The sequence below is a fragment of the Dryobates pubescens genome, chromosome Z (genome assembly GCF_014839835.1).
Source record: "Dryobates pubescens isolate bDryPub1 chromosome Z, bDryPub1.pri, whole genome shotgun sequence".
NCBI lineage: Eukaryota > Metazoa > Chordata > Aves > Piciformes > Picidae > Dryobates > Dryobates pubescens.
Window position 1 is genome coordinate 60870639 of NC_071657.1, and position 18179 is coordinate 60888817.

At 43.5% G+C, this 18179-nt stretch overlaps 1 protein-coding gene across 1 annotated transcript in view; it reads left to right on the plus strand.

Annotated features, from left to right (window-relative positions):
* The first annotated feature begins 609 nt into the window (after nucleotides 1-609).
* Nucleotides 610-18179, plus strand: part of THBS4 (thrombospondin 4) — a 40945-nt gene continuing 23375 nt past the window's right edge. Inside the window, exons 1-8 of the mRNA XM_054177783.1 lie at nucleotides 610-697; nucleotides 773-909; nucleotides 1029-1104; nucleotides 6096-6299; nucleotides 9557-9804; nucleotides 10819-10924; nucleotides 17248-17330; nucleotides 17925-17976. Of these exons, the coding sequence (XP_054033758.1) occupies nucleotides 610-697; nucleotides 773-909; nucleotides 1029-1104; nucleotides 6096-6299; nucleotides 9557-9804; nucleotides 10819-10924; nucleotides 17248-17330; nucleotides 17925-17976 (994 nt within the window). The remainder of the gene's footprint in view (nucleotides 698-772; nucleotides 910-1028; nucleotides 1105-6095; nucleotides 6300-9556; nucleotides 9805-10818; nucleotides 10925-17247; nucleotides 17331-17924; nucleotides 17977-18179) is intronic.

Here is an 18179-nt window from a genome sequence, read left to right on the forward strand (position 1 = left end):
ACAAGTGAAAATGTTCAGAAGCCTCAGTCTGGTAAGCTTGAACTCTCTAAATGAAATCGAGGACCTGATGATACTATCTGCACTTCACTAGTCAGAGTCTTCTAGAAACCTGGTTTGCACGACTCTGTAATCTGCATGACCCCTTTTGGCCACACTCTTCAGTTAGGAAAAGTGGATGAATTAAATTCCTACCCAGACCAAGTTAGGCACCAAGTGCACCCCCATGCATTCGGATTCCGTTGCTGTTAAACACGCCTCAGCTTTCAGGGCTCCTTTCAGGGCAGACTCCAACTGGAATCCCAACAGGTGTTGGGCTCTGCCTGGGCTCGGACACCCCCCACCTATGTCAGTCCTTCCCGACTTGGGCCTCGACGGTTCGATCTTTTCTGGTCCGCCCTGGGGCCATTCCCCGGCCCGGCCCCCGACGGCACGACGCGAACCAACTCCGGTGCAGCCCCCGTCCGCCCCTGGGGCCGGGGCAGCTCCGGCCAATGGCCTGCCGCCTGCTGCCGTCCCTCCCCAGCCCCGGAGCCGCCCTTGTTAAACGGCGGGGTCTGCAGAGAAGTGTGCCGTCCTGTGCCGCTCTGTCCTGCCTGGCCCACGGTCGCCATGGGGTGCGAGTGCGGCGCCGCCCTGCTGCTCTTGCCGCTCGCCCTGCAGCTGTGCCCGGGGCGCGCCATCCCGCCCGCACCCCGAGGTAAGGGCTCCCGTGCCCCTCTTACCTTGGTTTAGCAAACCTTTCTTTCCATTTTTAAATCTAGGGCGCCTTCAGGTTTACGGCGCCCCGTCCGTTGCGCCGGGAGCGCTGCCCTTACGGAGTCGGGGGCTGGGGAGTCTCCAGCTCCGCAGGTGCGAGGGGAGCCGGAGCTGCAGCAGTTTTGCTGCCGCGGCTGCCCGGCTGGGTTCGCAGTAGGAACCGGAGGAGGTTGTGGTGTAACCTCTCAGTCAGCTACCTCCCTAAAATCATCATAGATTGGTCTGGCTCTATAAGGGTGTTGGTAGGTGTGTTGAGCGTCTGACTTTTTTAGTTGCAAGTTCTCATAAATGAGAAGCGAATTGCTGAGCAGCGAAAACTCGTCGAGAAAAATCTGCTTCATGAAGTGCGTATGAAAACAGCCACGTTCTAAATCCAGCATTATTTGCGCGACGCAGTAAGTCAGGCAGGAGCCGTTTTATTTTGGAGCATGAATAAAGTATTGCTCCCCGGTAGCAGCTTGTGACGAGCCAGGTCAGCTACTGCGTGCAGTAGTTAGTGTAACTTCGTGCTGCTCCAGGAGCCTTACAGCTGCTTCTGCTTCTCTTTTCATTGTTAGCTTTCTCCAGTGAAATGGTGTTTTAATCGTCACTCCCTCCTTAAGCAGATTTGAGAGACAGCAAATCAGACTAATTTAACTGCATTTCCAAAAACTTCAGTCCTTGTTGATACAAAGACGTTTCAGAAGATTGCCCTATTCAGAAATAGGGTATTGTGTTTTTAAAAATGTAAGTAGATTTCCAGCTTGTGGGGGCAGTGGCCAATGAAAGCCATCACTCCCGATGTGGATTTTTCACCTTCTTACAGTCTGTCAGAATGCGTTGCAGTCGGGCTAGGGCTTCACTCCAGGTGTTTAAGCAATTCTTAATTATCTTGAAAAGTGCTGAACTGAAGTGAAGCAGTTTTTACATAGAGCTATTATGGTTAGCAGTGACCAGAGAAGCTGAAAAAAGGTCTCAAAAAGTTGGTGTAACATGGCAGCAGAATTAAGGGAAAGAGAGGGTTTTTTATTTTGAGCTCCATCCTCTTGTATGACACTAATTTCATTCCTTCATATCCCTTCATGACTTCCCATCATGACTTTTAACTCCCATTAGAGACCTAGTCTTGATGTTTTTGAGCAGATTACCGAGGAGCTGTTTGTTACACCAGCATAGCTCGTGTCTTGTTAGGAACATTTTCGTGGGAGTGGCTCCCTTCTGAAAACCACAGAAGGTGGGCAGGGGAGAGAATTCCTGATCCCTGTCACAGGTGGACTTAATACAGGCTTTTGGGTTTGCACGCTCATGCTCAGATGCACACATGAATTCTCACTCTGATTGTATGGATTGAAACCAGCTGCTTGTGCCTTCCAGCGTCAGCAGGCTTTTGTGCAGTTGTTTTCAAGTCTGCCTTTCCTGGGAGATGAGAAAAAAACAACAACCAAAAAACCCTGAGATTCCTGCTCTGGCAAGGGGCTTGGACTTGATGATCTCCATCAGTTCTTTCCAATTCCTATCATTCTGTGATTCTTCTGCAAATGCAATCTGAAGTTCTTGTGGATTTTTTTCCCCCTTTTCTTCCAAAGAAGCGATTGTCTCCCTAAGGTCTAGGAGCTCTACTAAAGATGGAAAGCGAGCTTTCATAACCCCACTGCTCTTCTACTAGGTATTTTTGCTAGCATGTGTGTAATTTATAGTGAAGGATGGATCCAGTCACATACTTCATCTACATCCTGGTCACTGAAGGTATCCCACAAGAGGGTTTCTTTTGTAAGATAGTGCTGAAGGAGCCCGTCAAGGCAATGTGCCTTGTAGAGTGCAACTATCAAACAAATATGAACATGAATTTCAATGTGCACAATTTTAAAATGACAAGAAATGTTTTGGGAAAGGTCAGACAAGTTTTGCCAGTGTTTAGTCATTGCTTTTGTAATATTCCTCCTGTATTTTTAGGGGTGTGACTCCAGCAGAGATTAATTAGTCTCACAATAATTGATATCAAATCAGCCAATAGATATAGAAGGACTGGAGAGAAGGGTCTTATCTACATTTTGTGCTCTGGCTGAGGAGACAGATGCATTTTATGAATGATGATGACCTGCAAAATGGTGTTGCAGGGTATAGTGAGTTGTGTTCCAGTCTCTTGCTTGGGCAATTGCTTTGCTCTCTGTGTGCTAAATGTGATTAAGTGCTGAGCCTTTTGCCTTAGATCACTGGTTACTGGTTTCAGGCTGTCCTGGAATGCTGTAAATTTGAAATGAGTGAAAGAGAAGGACTTTGATCAGGTCCATCTTACATGTGTGTTGTCTTAGTTGTTTGACAAACATATTACAAGTGCATGCAAATCGAGGCCTGATTCTTTATGTATTGTTTCCTGGAAAGTCTCAGTAGAATTGACAGAATTCTTGGACCCAGTACCAGTGTATAATTAAGCAATAATCTGTACTTCAGTGTTTCCTGGGATGAAGGGAAAATACTCTTTCACTGTTTTTAGGAATGACATTAGTGTCTAGATCACAGATGATCTGTCTAGATCTAGATGAATGTCTAGATCTAGATGAATGAATGCTCCAGAATGAGCAATGGAAGCAGCCTGAATCAAGGCTCTAATACAAGGGAAGAGGTTTCCCACGTAGTTGTGGATAAGTCTGTGTGCCCTTGTGGTTGTTTGCTGAGCACTTTGCAGTCATCTTTGGCTTGTAGCGTATGGAGACACTGGATTAGTAGGATGGCCCCATCACTCTAGGCAATGAAAAAAGCTTTGAGGTCATGCTGGGTACAAAACACTCATCTGCAAAGGTCCGCCATTTTTAAGCCTAGGAAACTAAACTTAGCCATACAATCGCAGGCTCAATGCAAGGTAAGGTGCAATGTGCTATCATGTGCCTTTGTGTCTGGTATTTGAGCCTTTACACAGAGGCAGCTCTATGGTGGTGTGCTGGTGTGGGTGAAAAATGTGGCCTAGCTCTTGTAGACCCATGGAATGGTAGTGGTGTGCAGTGTCTAAATGTGCTGTTACATTTAAATAACACCTGTGTGTTGTAATTTATCCAACTATATTGGAAAGATATGGATTTAATACCAGTGGCTTGGTACAAGAGATTGTAAGGAAACCTAATGGAATAGTTTGAAGACATTGTGGGTTTAGGGATATTGAGGAAAAGCCTGGCTTATTGTTTCAATGTCATGAAGGGGCTGGATGACATACCCTCTAGTGTAATATCAGACTCTTAGGCATGACATTAGTGTCTGGATGAATGAATGTTCCAGAATGAGCAATGGAAGCAGCCTGAATCAAGGCTCTAATACAAGGGAAAAGGTTTTCCACATGTTTGTGGATAAGTCTGTGTGCCCATGTGGTTGTTTGCTGAGCACTTTGCAGCCATCTTTGGCTTGTAGTGTATGGAGACAATGTTGATGCATTGTATAAAAAAAAAAAGGAAGAATTGAGACAAGTTCCATTGTGTCTTCAGGTTTCTGTTGTTGTCAGGCCTGTGTTTCTTTATCTGTGGCAATAAGGAAAAAGGAGTCTTATTTATTAATATCTTTTGATAAGTCTGTGAAATGAGAATAAGGTAAGGAAAACCATATTGCTTGCTTGTCTATTTAGCATTTTAATTGGTGCCCTGCAAATCTCATCAAAATAGTTCTTAGGGTAAGTACACTGTAAATCTGCCTGAAAATCTTGATGCTGGATCCTCAAGCTAATTGAAATATGAACACAAGCATCTGAATTTATGAAAGCAGAGCTAAGTTAGAAAGTTTTCTAATGAGGTGGATCCTCAGAAGAATTTTTGAGATCTACCTGAAAATACTTGAGTGCCTAAATTTTGAAGGCTAGGTATTTACTTGTTGGTAGCTTACCAGTAATTCCTTTGTTGTTTTTACTGGTTGGTTGGGGTTTTTTTCCGTTAGTTTTGTTTGGGTTTGGGTTCTTTGTTTGGTGGGGTTTTTTTGGTTGTTGGTTTTTTTTTTTTTTTAAAGGACATCTAGTCCAACCCTGCTGTCATGGGCACAGGGATATCTTTCACTAGATCAGGTTGATTAATGTGCTGCTGCCAGTGCCCAGGGGGGTTTGACTAGATGATCTTCAAGGATTATATTTATTGTTAATTTTTGTTTTCATATTGTTTATTTTAGGTGGGACAACTTAGAGTCTTTTTAAAGTAGCCATGTAGAAATCGCAAAGAGCATACACTCTCCAAGGGTTGGCTTCAGGCTGCATGGGCTTGATGCACTAGATGGGCTTTATCCACTAGATGGATAAAGAACTGGCTTGATGGCTGCACCCAAAGAGTGGATGTCAATGGGTCCATGTCCCAGTGGAGGCCAGTGACAAGCAGAGTCCCTCAGGGATCAGTCCTGGGACCAGTCTTGTTCAACATCTTTGTGGGTGCCATGGACAGTGGCATTGAGTGCTGATGACACCAAGCTGTGTGGTGCAGCAGACACGCTGGAGGGAAGGGATGCCATCCAGAGGGACCTTGACAGGCTGGAGAAGTGGGCACAAGACAACCTCATGAGGTTCAACAAGACCAAGATGCAGGGTCCTGCATCTGGGTCGAGGCAGTCCCAGGCACAAATCCAGGCTGGGCAGTGACTGGCTGGAAAGCAGCCCTGAGGAGAGAGGCTTGGGGGTGCTAGTGGACGAGAAGCTCAACATGAGCTCTCAGTGTGCACTTGCAGCCCAGAAAGCCAATCAGATCCTGGGCTGCATCAAGAGAAGTGTGGCCAGCAGGTCAAGGGAGGTGATTCTCCCCCTCTACTCAGCTCTGGTGAGACCCCACCTGGAGTACTGCCTCCAGTTCTGGAGTCCCTATTACAAGAGGGATATGGACGTGCTGGAACGTGTCCAGAGAAGGGCCACAAGGATGATCAGAGGGCTGGAGCACCTCTCCTGTGAGGACAGACTGAAGGAGTTGGGGCTGTTCAGTCTGGAGAAGAGAAGGGTCCGAGGTGACCTAATTGTGGCCTTCCAGTATCTGAAGGGGACCTCCAAGAAGGCTGGGGAGGGACTTCTCAAGATATCAGGTAGTGATAGGACTAGGGGGAATGGACTGAAGCTGGAGGTGGGGAGATTCAGGCTGGACGTGAGGAGGAAGTTCTTCCCCATGAGAGTGGTGAAGCCCTGGCATGGATTGTCCAGGGAGGTGGTTGGGGCACCATCCCTGGAGGTGTTTAAGCCCAGGCTGGATGAGGCTCTGGCCAGCCTGATCTAGTGTGGGGTATCCCTGCCCATGGCAGGGGAGTTGGAGCTAGATGATCCTTGTGGTCCCTTCCAACCCTGACTGATACTATGATACATTCTTCTTTGGACATTATTATATTTAAGTTGCTGCTGAAATTAATTTATTTTTCAGTTTTTGATCTCCTTCCGTATTCTAACAAGAGAGTGGGAACAAACTTCTTGCAAGAAGCACTTGGTGATCCTGAGCTGAATGAAGTGTATTTGCTCTCAACATTCAAACTGCAGACAAAAAGCACAGCCACCATATTTGGCCTGTATTTTTCATCTGACAACAGCAAATATTTTGAATTTACGGTAGTGGGACGGACGAACAAAGGTGAGTTGTTTAGCATATGTAAGAAAAAACTACTGCTGGACTAGTAGTTATTGTCACAGAAAAATGTTGAATTGCATGATTGACTTTTCTGCTTGTGAGTCACCGCTTATGCCTGTCCTCACAAGATTAAGTTGTTGGTTACCTCCTCTCTCATTCCCCTTCTTTCCATCCTCTCACTGAGTGCTGCTCCCTCCTGGCCAGTGAAGCTGACCTGACAGTCAGATGGTGCCTCCAATCTGCCTTGGCACTTGGTCTGAGCAGTGCTAAGAAAGGGGGGGGGGGAAATGAAGTGTAGAGAAAGGAGTCAGTTTAGGTTGGTTGTGGTTGGTTGGTGGGTTTTTGTTTGTTTTTTCTTTCTTTCTTTCTTTTTTTTTCTTTCTGTTGTTTTGTTCTGGTTTTGTGTTATTGTTTGTCATTTTTTTTTCCCCCTTGGGACAGTCACTGGTTCATATTAGTCAGGAATGTGAGGCACACACGGTACTTGCTGCCTCATGCATATAAAAGGCAGGTTCTTGCTCTGAGGTTAGATGTGACTACACAAGACAAACATTCCTAGTACTGACAGGGTCTTTTGAGTGAATTCAAGTGCTCTCCATTTATTGAAATGACTTAATCTGGAGTCAGAGTATGAACTCAGCAGACTTTTAGAAATGGTTACCTTTCATCGCTTTCTAGACTGGATCTAGGATGTATTGCAGATTTAAGGTTCAAAGAAAAAATGTCAAATTGTGTAAATTTTGTTGCTCCCTTGACTTCGCCACTATAATTTGCTGCTGTAAATATTGTAATTGAGCAGTTGAGTCCAATAGTCAAAGAAACTCAACTGAGAAATTCACTTTATACATAGAAAAATTATTTGATCTGCTGAAGAAAAGCACACCTTTTGCATGGGAAGTGTAGGGGAGTGAGTTAGATAAAACAGGGGTGGTTGACCTTCGAGATCAGCGAATAAGAACTTTTTTTGCTATGTATGTTTTAGGGATGGGCAAGAGGTGGTCATGCAGCCTTATCAGTGTGTGTCACACAATTCTTAACACTGGCTTAACAAGTTGCTAAGTAAGTGGTTGATCACCTGTATCACAAAAACCTGCATGTCTGATTGTTACTGATACATTTAACTAATAGACCAAGGAGGCTTTCCAGTGAAAGGTACCTGATAGTGTACCTGATAGTTTGTAATGGCTAAATGTTATTAAAGCACAGATCTGAATTACTGGGCAACTGCCTAACTTTCGGGGAGTTCTTACCTTTTTATTTTTTTTAGCAATTCCTTTACTAAGCAAAGGAATTAAGTGTATAAAAGTGATGCAACTTAACAATTATATGAAGCAATTTGTATTTACTGGCAGGATTAGAAGTTCTGTTGAAAATATGTTTCTTAAACAGTACAAGTTGAGCCAGTTACTCTCATGAATGACAGTGTAGAGTGTCCTGGGAACCAACACATAATGCAGGTGCTTGCATGAGTTAAATCTTGCAGAGGCTATCATCCAGCAATATCTTCTTTCCAAAGCCTACTCTAGTGTACCAGATGGGTATTTGCCTTTGGCTGAAGGAGGAATACTTGATCCTTCTGCCAAGCCAGACTGCTGCTTGTCCTGAAGCTATTCTGGCAGTGTCTGTTCTAGGCTACTGTCTTCTCTTTTAGTCTGTAGCTTACTGCTGTTTTGTCACTCTGAACGCAGGGCCCAGATCCAAAGATCTTGCTTTCAGGTGTGTATAATATTCATGACAGTAAAATGCCTTCAATGTACTGTCTTGTCAGACCTTGGGGCTTGCCAGTAGATGCTACTTTTAGCAAGTTACTTTGAACTTCATACAGCTTTTCAGAAATCTCAGCTCTGGCAGTGTTTTGATATAGACAGCAATCAAAACATTCCTGACACTAATCATAGCTGCTGAAGACTTCAGTACGGGTGTAGACTTTAAAGATGCTCTGTTAATGCTGGTATGAATCTGGGTTCTTTCAATGATTGGATTGAACGATGAGAAAAAAGTAGGGAACGTGTACCTAGTAATTCAGGAGGTCGCTGACAAACAAGGTATCGCAGCATCAGAGAGCATGCTAGTAGATCAGAGGTAGGATAATACTTTGTTAAATAGAAGTGGGATGAGTGACGTTTTATCCCCTCCACTACATCCACAGTTTTTAGTTGACCTCCTGTTAAGACATCATATTTGATGAAACAGTAGCAGCCCTCTGTGAACTTCAGAGAAATGTTCACAAGAGCTGGAACTTGTTTAGGTGCCTGTCGTCTGTTCAGCTTGACTTCTCAAGGTGTGTAACTGTTGCCATAAGTGAATGAGTGAGCTGAAGCTGGTGATTAGTGAGATCTTTGAAACAAGGTCTATCTAATACTGCAGAGTAGTTACACACTGTCTAGATGCATTTAGCTCAGTGCTTCCGTAAATATGCATTTGGAGAGCCAGGGAGAGATTTTGTGGAGAGAACAAGCTAGCTGGTCTAAGAGATTTAGTTTTCAGATACTAGCTTACTGATCAAATATCCTTTGGAAAGAAGCATTTTTTTTGTAATATTTCACAGTGTATAAAGGCTTTTGTTTGTCTGCTGCTGTTCTTAGTGGTGTATTTTACTTAGTACAATAAGAATTTTCTGTATGAATTGCCAAGCAGGTCATACCCTAATGGTTTAAAGAAAGAGGGCTAAGTCCCCTCTCAACTCTTAGGGGTGGAATATGCCTTTCCTGCATTATATTTTAGTTTTACATACTGTATTGTTTTATTTACAAAGAACTGCCTTGAATCATACTTCCTTTGGATTCTTTAAAGATGTATTTAGACACACTCTCAGAGGGTTTCACTAAATGCAGTGTGCATCACTGAAACTCGATTTTATCTTTTTTTCCTAATTGTACATTTCTGCTCAGTTTGTCAAATATGTACTTCTTAAGATACTGACTGCAGGCTGTTTGCTACATCTTCTCTGTTGTATCATATTATGCCTTGAAAGGTGACATTGGGTTAAGCCAGTTAGAGAAGCCTGGAGAAAGCAGTGGAAAACACTGTGCAGGCAGCAGTGCTTTTCAAGTGGGAAGTTGTTCAAGAGTCCTGGTAATCCTGCTCTGAAATTCAATGTCCCATTTATTATTAGCATTTGTATCTGCATGTGGGATGTGTTTACAAAAGCTGATATGTGGAAAAATACCAGAGCAAGTGCAGATTTCCATAGAGCCTTTTTTGATCAGCCTTGGGTTATCTGTTACCCTCTGATAGTCCTGTGTATTTTTTTGTACTAGTGGTGCTGCGCTATATGAAGAGTGATGGGAGGTTGAATTCAGTGATCTTAAGCAACATCCGTCTGGCTGATGGTAAACCCCATGCTGTCATCTTGTGGCTAAGTGGCCTGCAGCAGGGATCAAACACAATAGAGTTGTATGTGGACTGCCTGCAAGTAGGTGCTGTTCAGGACCTGCCCAAAGCATTTTCCATGCTGTCTGAGAGGTCAGCAGCGGTAGAGTTGCGCACTTTCCAGGAGAAGCCGCAGGTGAGCGGGGAAACTGGGAGCAGGCTGAGCTCTTAGAGGGATCATCAAGGAACCTCTGAGTCTGGACCTCGGCTTTTGCAGCAGCCAAATTCTGTAAAACAGTGATTCAGTAATTCTTGAGTTATTAATTTGAGAAATAAATGTAAATAGAAGTTCCCTGTGTAACTGGTGAAATCTTAGCTTTGCTGAACCAAATAATAGTTATGTAAGTCAATTTAAACAGTTTTTACCTTGTAAGAGGAAATAAATTGCTGCCTTTCTCGCCTAAGTCCAGCTGTTTCTTGGAGGCTGGACTTACTGCATGGACCTAACTGATGCAGTAAGGGCAGCTTTTTGTTAGCATCTTAAGGCATTCAGTATTAGCAACCCTTGTCTGCGTATGTGGCTTTCCTTCTCATGATAAGCCAAACGGACTAAAGACACAGTAAGGAGGGAGACTCACATAGTGTGATAGCCCAACCTCAATCTTTTTGATTACAATAGCTTTCCTTCCTCTATCTGCCAGCCAGGGGTTGACAGAAATTCCTATCATGTCAGCATCAGCAGTCTGATGTAGACAGTATCACCTTCCATCATCGGTAAAGCAAAATATGCACTAGAAGGTATAAAGGCATTTTGTCTAGAGGCTGCCCTTTACTTCATCACAGGCTTGAAAATGAGCCTGTTGATGTGGAGAATCACTAAGGGGCCCACATTCCTAACATTAATAGAAACCTGTGTGGGGAGAGGGAGGCGGAAAAAGACTGTTTTGTATTCAATTCAACAAAAAATTGTGCATGATAGTGTGAATCAGAATAGTGGAAAACAAGTCCAAAATAAAATCACAGCTATGTGAAAATCTGAAAGGCAGAGATTAGGGATTTTACTATAGTTCAGGTAGTGCTGGGTGATGGTGGAGGAATCCTGCATGCTTAGGAAATGAACATCCTACCTAAAAAGTTGCATTGTGTGATATTTCACCTTTTTTCCCCATTGTACCAGAATTATGAGCTTTGTTTTTTCTTATGAGTCCAGGATGCACTAGATGAGCTGAAGCTGGTAACTGGCGGAACACTTGCCCAAGTGGGGAACCTGCAGGATTGTTTTCTTCAACAAACTGAGCCTATTCTTCAGTACACTGGTAAGATCTGCAACCAGGAGTTAAAATCATTCCTTAGGATACCAGTGTAAAGAAGCTAATGGAATGAATATTTAAAATGTGGAGGAGCTTTGCAGACAAGTATAATTGTTTGACTGAGTTACAGACATGATAATTTCCTGTAAATGTTTTTAAAATTGTTTGGTTTGGAAAAAAAGTCACTGCTGCTGGTGCTGAAGCAATGAGTTGTTGCCCTAGTGAGGGGGGAATCTGTAATAATTAAGAGGCTTTTTAGCCTGTCTGAAGAACAGACTTTTGTATCAGCTTAAAATATTAAGTATTTGAATGCTAGTCAGTTGCACACAGGAAGTAAATGTGATATACTGCTTCAGGCTTTATGAATATAGGTAGAAGGATAGAGTAGCAAGACCTATTAATGTGTTTATCCATGTGGCCAGCATTTATCTTCTGTTGATCACTGGAGTTTTCCAGAGGGAGAAGGAATGAGGCATGAAGAAGGACACAGTAGACTACAGAGCATGTTGGTGCTGCAGCTACAGAGCCTGCAGGTCCACATGGGAAAAGCTATTGTAAGGCAGCCACCAGTCCTCCTGCAAGTTAGCCGAGTGTTTTGTCGCCTTCTGGACTGGAAACCCGCTTCAAAACCAATTCCTTTTCTGCCTGTGCTAAGCATTGTGAGCTAAGTGAGCAGGGAAGAAAGGAAGGAGCTGAGGCTGTGAGAATTCCTGCAGATCTCCAGGGTTTGGGTGAATGCGGTTGTAGTTTACCCAGACTTCAGCAAGGCCTTTGACACCATCCCCCACAACAAGCTCCTGGCCAAGCTGTTAGCCCATGGCTTGGACAGGAGCACTCTGCACTGGGTTAAAAACTGGCTGGAGGACCAGGCCTGGTGAGTGGTGCCACATCCAGCTGGCAGCCAGCTGGTGTCCCCCAGGGATCAGTGTTGGGCCCAATCCTGTTCAATATCTTTATTGATGATCTGGACAAAGGGATTGAGTCCATCATCAGTAAGTTTGCAGATGACACCAAGTTGGGAGCAGGTGTTGATCTGTTGGAGGGTAGAAGGGCTCTGCAGAGGGACCTTGACAGGCTGGACAAATCTCACACCGTTTCATGAGATTTAATGCATCTTAAGTGCTGGGCTCTACACATTGGCCACAACAACCCCACACAGTGCTACAGGCTGGGGACAGAGTGGCTGGAGAGCAGCCAGGTAGAAAGGGGTCTGGGGATACTGGTTGACAGCTGACAGAACATGAGCCAGCAGTATGCCCAGGTGGCCAAGAAGGCCAATGGCATCCTGGCCTGGATCAGGAACAGTATGGCCAGCAGGAGCAGGGAAGTCATTCTGCTCTTGTACTCAGCACTGGTTAGGCCATACCTTAAGTACTGTGTCCAGTTCTGGGCCCCTCAGTTTAGGAAAGATGTTGAGTTGCTGGAACGTGTCCAGGGAAGGACAGCAAGCTGGTGAGGGGTTTGGAGCACGAGTCCTATGAGGCAAGGCTGAGGGAGCTGGGGTTGTTTAGCCTGGAGAAGAGGAGGTTCAGGGGTGACCTTACTGCTATCTACAGCTACCTGAAGGGAGGCTATAGCCAGGTGGGAATCAGTCTGTTCTTCCAGGCAACCAGCACCAGAAGAAGAGCTGTGCAGGGGAAAATTTAGGCTTGATCTTAGAAAGAACTTATTCACAGAGAGAGTAATTGCCCATTGGAGGTGGTCAGGTTGATGTCCCTGGAGGTGTTTAAGAAAATAAAGGTGTTTAGTGCCATGGTCTAGTTGATTAGTTAGGGTTGGATGATCAGTTGGACTTGATGATCTTGGCAGTCTCTTCCAACCTGGTTAATTCTGTGATTGTGTGCGATTCTGTGAATTCAATTCCAGATCGTCCAGCAAACAGAAGACATGGCATCAATGAACAACATAAAGGGTACAATTCTTTGTGATGAGCAAGAGTGGTCTCAGACATCTTGACATAGCAAACCTGGGTTAGACTGTCCCATCTGTACTCATTTCTAGTGCTGATCTGCCTTTCTACTTTGCATGTGAGGGATAAGAATGGGTTCACAATGTACATACAGTATGTTAATATGTGGTAACCATGGGGAAAAACTCATGGCTCTGTGAGCAATGTTTCCATATTGCAGACTCGCAGTCTTCTCATCTGTAGCTTTTTGCTCATCAATCAATAGTACATGTAGTAGTGAAACAGAGAGATACCGTCTCTTTCTGACTGCAGCTCTCAAAATTCAGTTGCTTACTGTTATTATTAATATATTCAAAGTCTGAAAGTCAGATCTACCAAAGGAAAACATGCAAGTGTTCCAACAGCAATATTAACTCAGCTGCCTTGCACTTTGTATGTGCTTCACAATGCCCTTTTACAGGAGCAGTATATCAGATAACTACAGCTTAGCGTTCAGCCAGAAAAAGCTGGAATGCACATGCTTAGCTGTATAGGGGTGTGACACCTGTATATGAGTTCTATATATCTTGGTAAAAGCATGTGTTTGCATATTAATTGGAGAAGTCTTGGGAGAGCATTAGTTCTGAGTAACTGCATAGCTTTGACTGTGTGCCTGACCATTGCTTGCTCTATGTCAGCTGCATTCCCTTCATGTTGAGTCCAAGTTATGGACACCTAAGCAATGTGGATGACAATATAGTGATCAGACAGAGGTTGAACATGTGTAGTTGGGTCTTCCCTTGGTCCCGTGTGGGTACCACAGATGCACTGGATTTGGTAGATGAGATCAGTTTGCTGCATGCAATCATAATCAGAAAATCATTTAGATCAGAAAAGATCTTTGGAGATCATCTAGTTCATGCAAGGTACTTGAAGCTGACATAGTGGTTTGCAAGGGGGGAACCCAATGTTGCACCAGACCAAAGATTCTTTTAACTTAGCTATTGGTAGAGTTAGTATGCCAATGTAGACCCACGGGTAAGAGTGTAAGACTGGTGTTACAGTGTAGTTACACTGTAGTTTTGCCTGAACACTTTCTGTTCTCCAGTAGTTCATGGTAATTCAGAGCTCTCCATCAGGATTTGGAGTCTTTCTGTTTCGTACTGAACTGTGGTTGTTTTAGGCTGTACCTTTAAAATTTTCCACAAATCTTGAACAGAAAGTGGTAGAATGTAAATAAATCACCTTTGGGTGTAAACAGGAAAATAATGATAGCTCTGAACAATCCCATTGGAGAGAGATCTACCTTCCTTGCACTGTGAGATACTGGCTTTGTGCTGTGCTGGCTTCTGCTGACCTTGGCTGCATTGTTTTGGCTCAGTTCAAATAACGCTCTGCTCTTTTCTCTTGTCCCTTTGTGTCTATGGGGTAAGGAAAGGTATGTTTCCTTCCATGAATCTATCCAGTTTTGAGTGCATGATTAAGAACGTCTTCTAGCAATAAATTAATCACAAGTCTGAGGAGATGTCTCCCTCTGTTTACTTTGCACCTGCCTCTTTGTAATTCCCCATGCAGCATGTGTACACAGTTTCTTTAAGAAAAGGCTTATAGGCTGCAAGGTGACTGTTCTCAGCCATCATCCATATTTTTTATCTCTGACCAAGTAACCACAGTCTCTTTCAATGATGCTTCAGGATTCTTAACTTTCCTGGATGGAGGAAAGTGGGATGCTTGAGCCAGTATTGCTCCCAAGAGAACTAGAAGTGTCTGTGAGGCATTTCATCATGGCCTGCAATTACATACACTGTTGTTTGTGCATTTACCCTACCTGGGCCAATTAGCTGAGCAACAGAGTTGATTACCTGCTCTAAATTCAAAGCCCTGTCGGGGAACATGTTGCTAAGAGCAATTGTGGATGCCCCGTTCATTGGAAGTATTTGAAGTCAGGCTGGATGGGGCTTTAAGCAACCTGACCTAGTGAAACATGTTCTTGTCATGGCAAGGTGGTTAGACTAGATCTTCCAACCCAAACCATGGTATATGGGCAAGGTCTTGGGAAGAGAAAGACAGGGTAGCTCCCTGACATGACTTCAGGCTTACAAATAGTAAGTGTGTCAAAGGAATTCAGTTCCCTGCTAGACAGTAATTCTTCAGATCTGCCTCTGAACTTAATTATTGCTGTGAAAGCCATTCTGTTACTCAGGTTGTTGATGACTTGGAGTATAGAGCTAGGGTTGAGCTGAACCTGGGGTGTTGCCACAGTAGGCGGGGTATGGATGAGTGCGGCTACATGATAGGACCAGATAACTGTGTGGCTTTAAACTGTAACTTCTGCATACCCTGCTCACTTCTGGGGAAAGTCACTTCACAATATACTGTGAACCAATAGCTCCCTAAAAGGCCTCTCTAAACCACTGGTCATTGTGCTGTAGGTGGTGCACACTGTAGGGCTTGACTTTCAATGGATGAGAAAAAAACAGTCATCTGTTGCTGCTCTGCTGTCTGAATTTTCAAACAATCCATGATAGTTTGTGGCAGAATAACCTTTTTAGTCGACCTTAAAGTTTAACAGTCTGCAAAATTTAACTGGACAGAATAGATCTGGTTTTGATTTGGGTGTTAGCCAATGAAGAGCATCTGGAATCTTGGGAGTTTTTTTGCAGATCTCAATCAATAATGTCTAAACCATTTTGTTTAAAACCAAAAAACCACCAAGCAAAACAAGGGCACCAGCATGTGTCCTGAGAGCCTGTGTTTCAAGTTCCACTATGGGATTCTGAAATACACATGATACTAAGTTTTTCTGCTCTCCTTCCCAATAAGAGAAAGACCAGGTTGAGACTGGAATAGAGACAGGTTTGGAAACAGGTGGTTCCCAAGTCTTTAAACTTATTCAGTGTTTTGATGAGAAGATCTGTAATGAAGAAACACAATATGTGAAAAGTTGGACAATTCCCACTAGAATGTTTGGAAACAGACATTCCCTGAAGTACAAAACAATGAGGTAAATATTAGGAAAGCTGTTTGGTTTGTGTTGGGTTTTTTGGGTTTTTTTGGTTGTGTGGTTTTGTTTGTTTGTTTGTTTTAATAAACTGTCAATATTCACAAAACTAACACATGAATAAACCTCCCTGAAGCCACTGGGCGTAATATCAAACTGTCCTGCCTGGTTAGAACGTAAAAGAGTCTGTGTTTGTGAAGTTTTTTTGATAGACAATCTTTTCAACTTACAGGCAAATAGCTGGTGAAGAAAGCTACAAACTCAGAAATCAGCTGCAAACAGAAACGTCTATGAGCTACTGTGCTAAACCTGCTCTCTGCTTCTCTTCTGTCACTGGGTCAAAACTAATGTTTCATTTAACAGAGGAGAGTTTCATGTCTTGCTTTGTTTCTGGTCCTTTGCTATGGCTCATTACAGATGTAACTTTTGGTCTTGTCATCGAGGTCTTTAATTCATTGCTTGGTATTGAGAACTCGCTTTGATGTTCATTCATAGCATATTGAGTGGATGTTTTGTGTGTCCATGCAAACTCTACACTCCCCAGGAGCAAATGCAGCTGTGAAACTTATGCAGCCTTTTGGAAGAAAAGCCCAATGACTTATCACAGGTATTAAAAGCACTGTTTTAATTAAAGCAGGCACTCCTGATGCATGGTGGGGCCTGCATGGTGAGCTTGGTCAGAAAGCAGGGTAACTTTGCTTTGAAGAGTTTGCATTAACAAACTTGTTGTTGAGTTGTGGTAACATGGAATACACTAATGAGAGGTGACTTCTCATGGTGTGCTCCGATATTTCATGCCTGTACTTTCCCGTCTTGTTCCAAACAAGTTATTGCAAAAACCCAGTCATAAAATGCTGAAGTTTCACTCAGGGCTGCTGGTTCCAGGCTTGGGGGATCCAGTAACGCTAGCGGCATTAAGTTACCAGTGTTGTTAGGCCCTAACTGGAGAGCTTTGCCACTGAAATGGTGGAAAAATCACAGACTACTTTTCTCTCTGTGGAGTGGTTTCTTCTTTGACTGTTTCTATGGCATAGAGTAGAGCTTAGTCCAGAAAAGCCTTGAGTTCCTGCAAATCTCTTTATAAAAATCAGAGCTAGATGTGGCATTTAGAATAGAATAAATCAGGTTGGAGGAGACCTTCGAGATCATCGTGTCCAACCTATCATCCAACACTATCTAATCAACTAAACCATGGCACCAAGCACCCCATCCAGTCTCCTCTAAACAACTCCAGTGATGGCAACTCCACTACCTCCCCAGGCAGCCCATACCAATGGGCAATCACTCTCTCTATGAAAAAGTTATTACAGTGCTAAATAACAGTAGTGTCTTCACTGCTTGGCTCTTTATTGTGTTTCCATCTTTTATCTTGGCAATTTTCATGGCAAGTGAAGGAGAGTTATGTGCATTGTGTGCTCTTTCATTGCTGTTTCCCTGCAGGTGATTTTAATAGGCAGCTGATGGGTCAGATGATGCAGATGAACCAGATACTGGGAGATGTGAAAGACCTTCTTAGACAACAGGTACTGTGTAAAGGCTTCAATGTCAAATATCCTAAGCTTGCTACTTTTGATAGTCAGGGCAGAATTCCCATAAGCAGTAAGCTCCTGTGTAGAATTTCTTGCCTCAAAGGCACAACACAGTGGATAAAAAATAACCCTATAGGTCCTAGTACCCTGTGCTCCCTATGGTGTGTCACTGAATGTGGGAGTGTAGGAGATTTGCTTATTCAGATGCAGAAATTCTATAGTGTCTTTAATCCTAGAGAAATTAGAGTAACCATTCCAGCCTGCTGTTAGAGGCAGGCCTCTTGAACAGAAGGGAAATTGCATTTGTTGCACATGCTGGTGAGTATCAGAGCTGGAATTGGTGGTGGTGCATGCTTTAAGTTAAGCATGTAATTTGCAAAACTCCTATTGAGGAAGGCTGAACTGAAGTACCACTATTATGGCTGTCCTTAATTTTACAGAGTACAAAGAGCATCTCATTTCAGGATAGAGTACCTATGTTGCATGGTTTAAGTGGCATGCTGAGTTAAAAAAGATAATGGTTCTTCTGGCAGCCAGATGCAAACTGGAGCTGCCTGTATCTAAATGTTTATTTTCTATATCCTCAAGGTCAAGGAAACCACTTTTCTGAGAAATACCATAGCTGAGTGCCAAGCATGTGGTGAGTATTCCTGTTACTGCCTTTAAAAGGCAACCAGATGGGATGTACAGTCATTTTAAAATCAGTATTGATTGCATCAGCTTTGTTTCTAAGAAATACTTTTAGAAAATACTGTTCCCAACATTCTAGATGTATTGGACAAAAATTTACAGTAGGTTTTCATTAGCTGGGGGAGACCTAACAATCCATTGACCTAACAATCA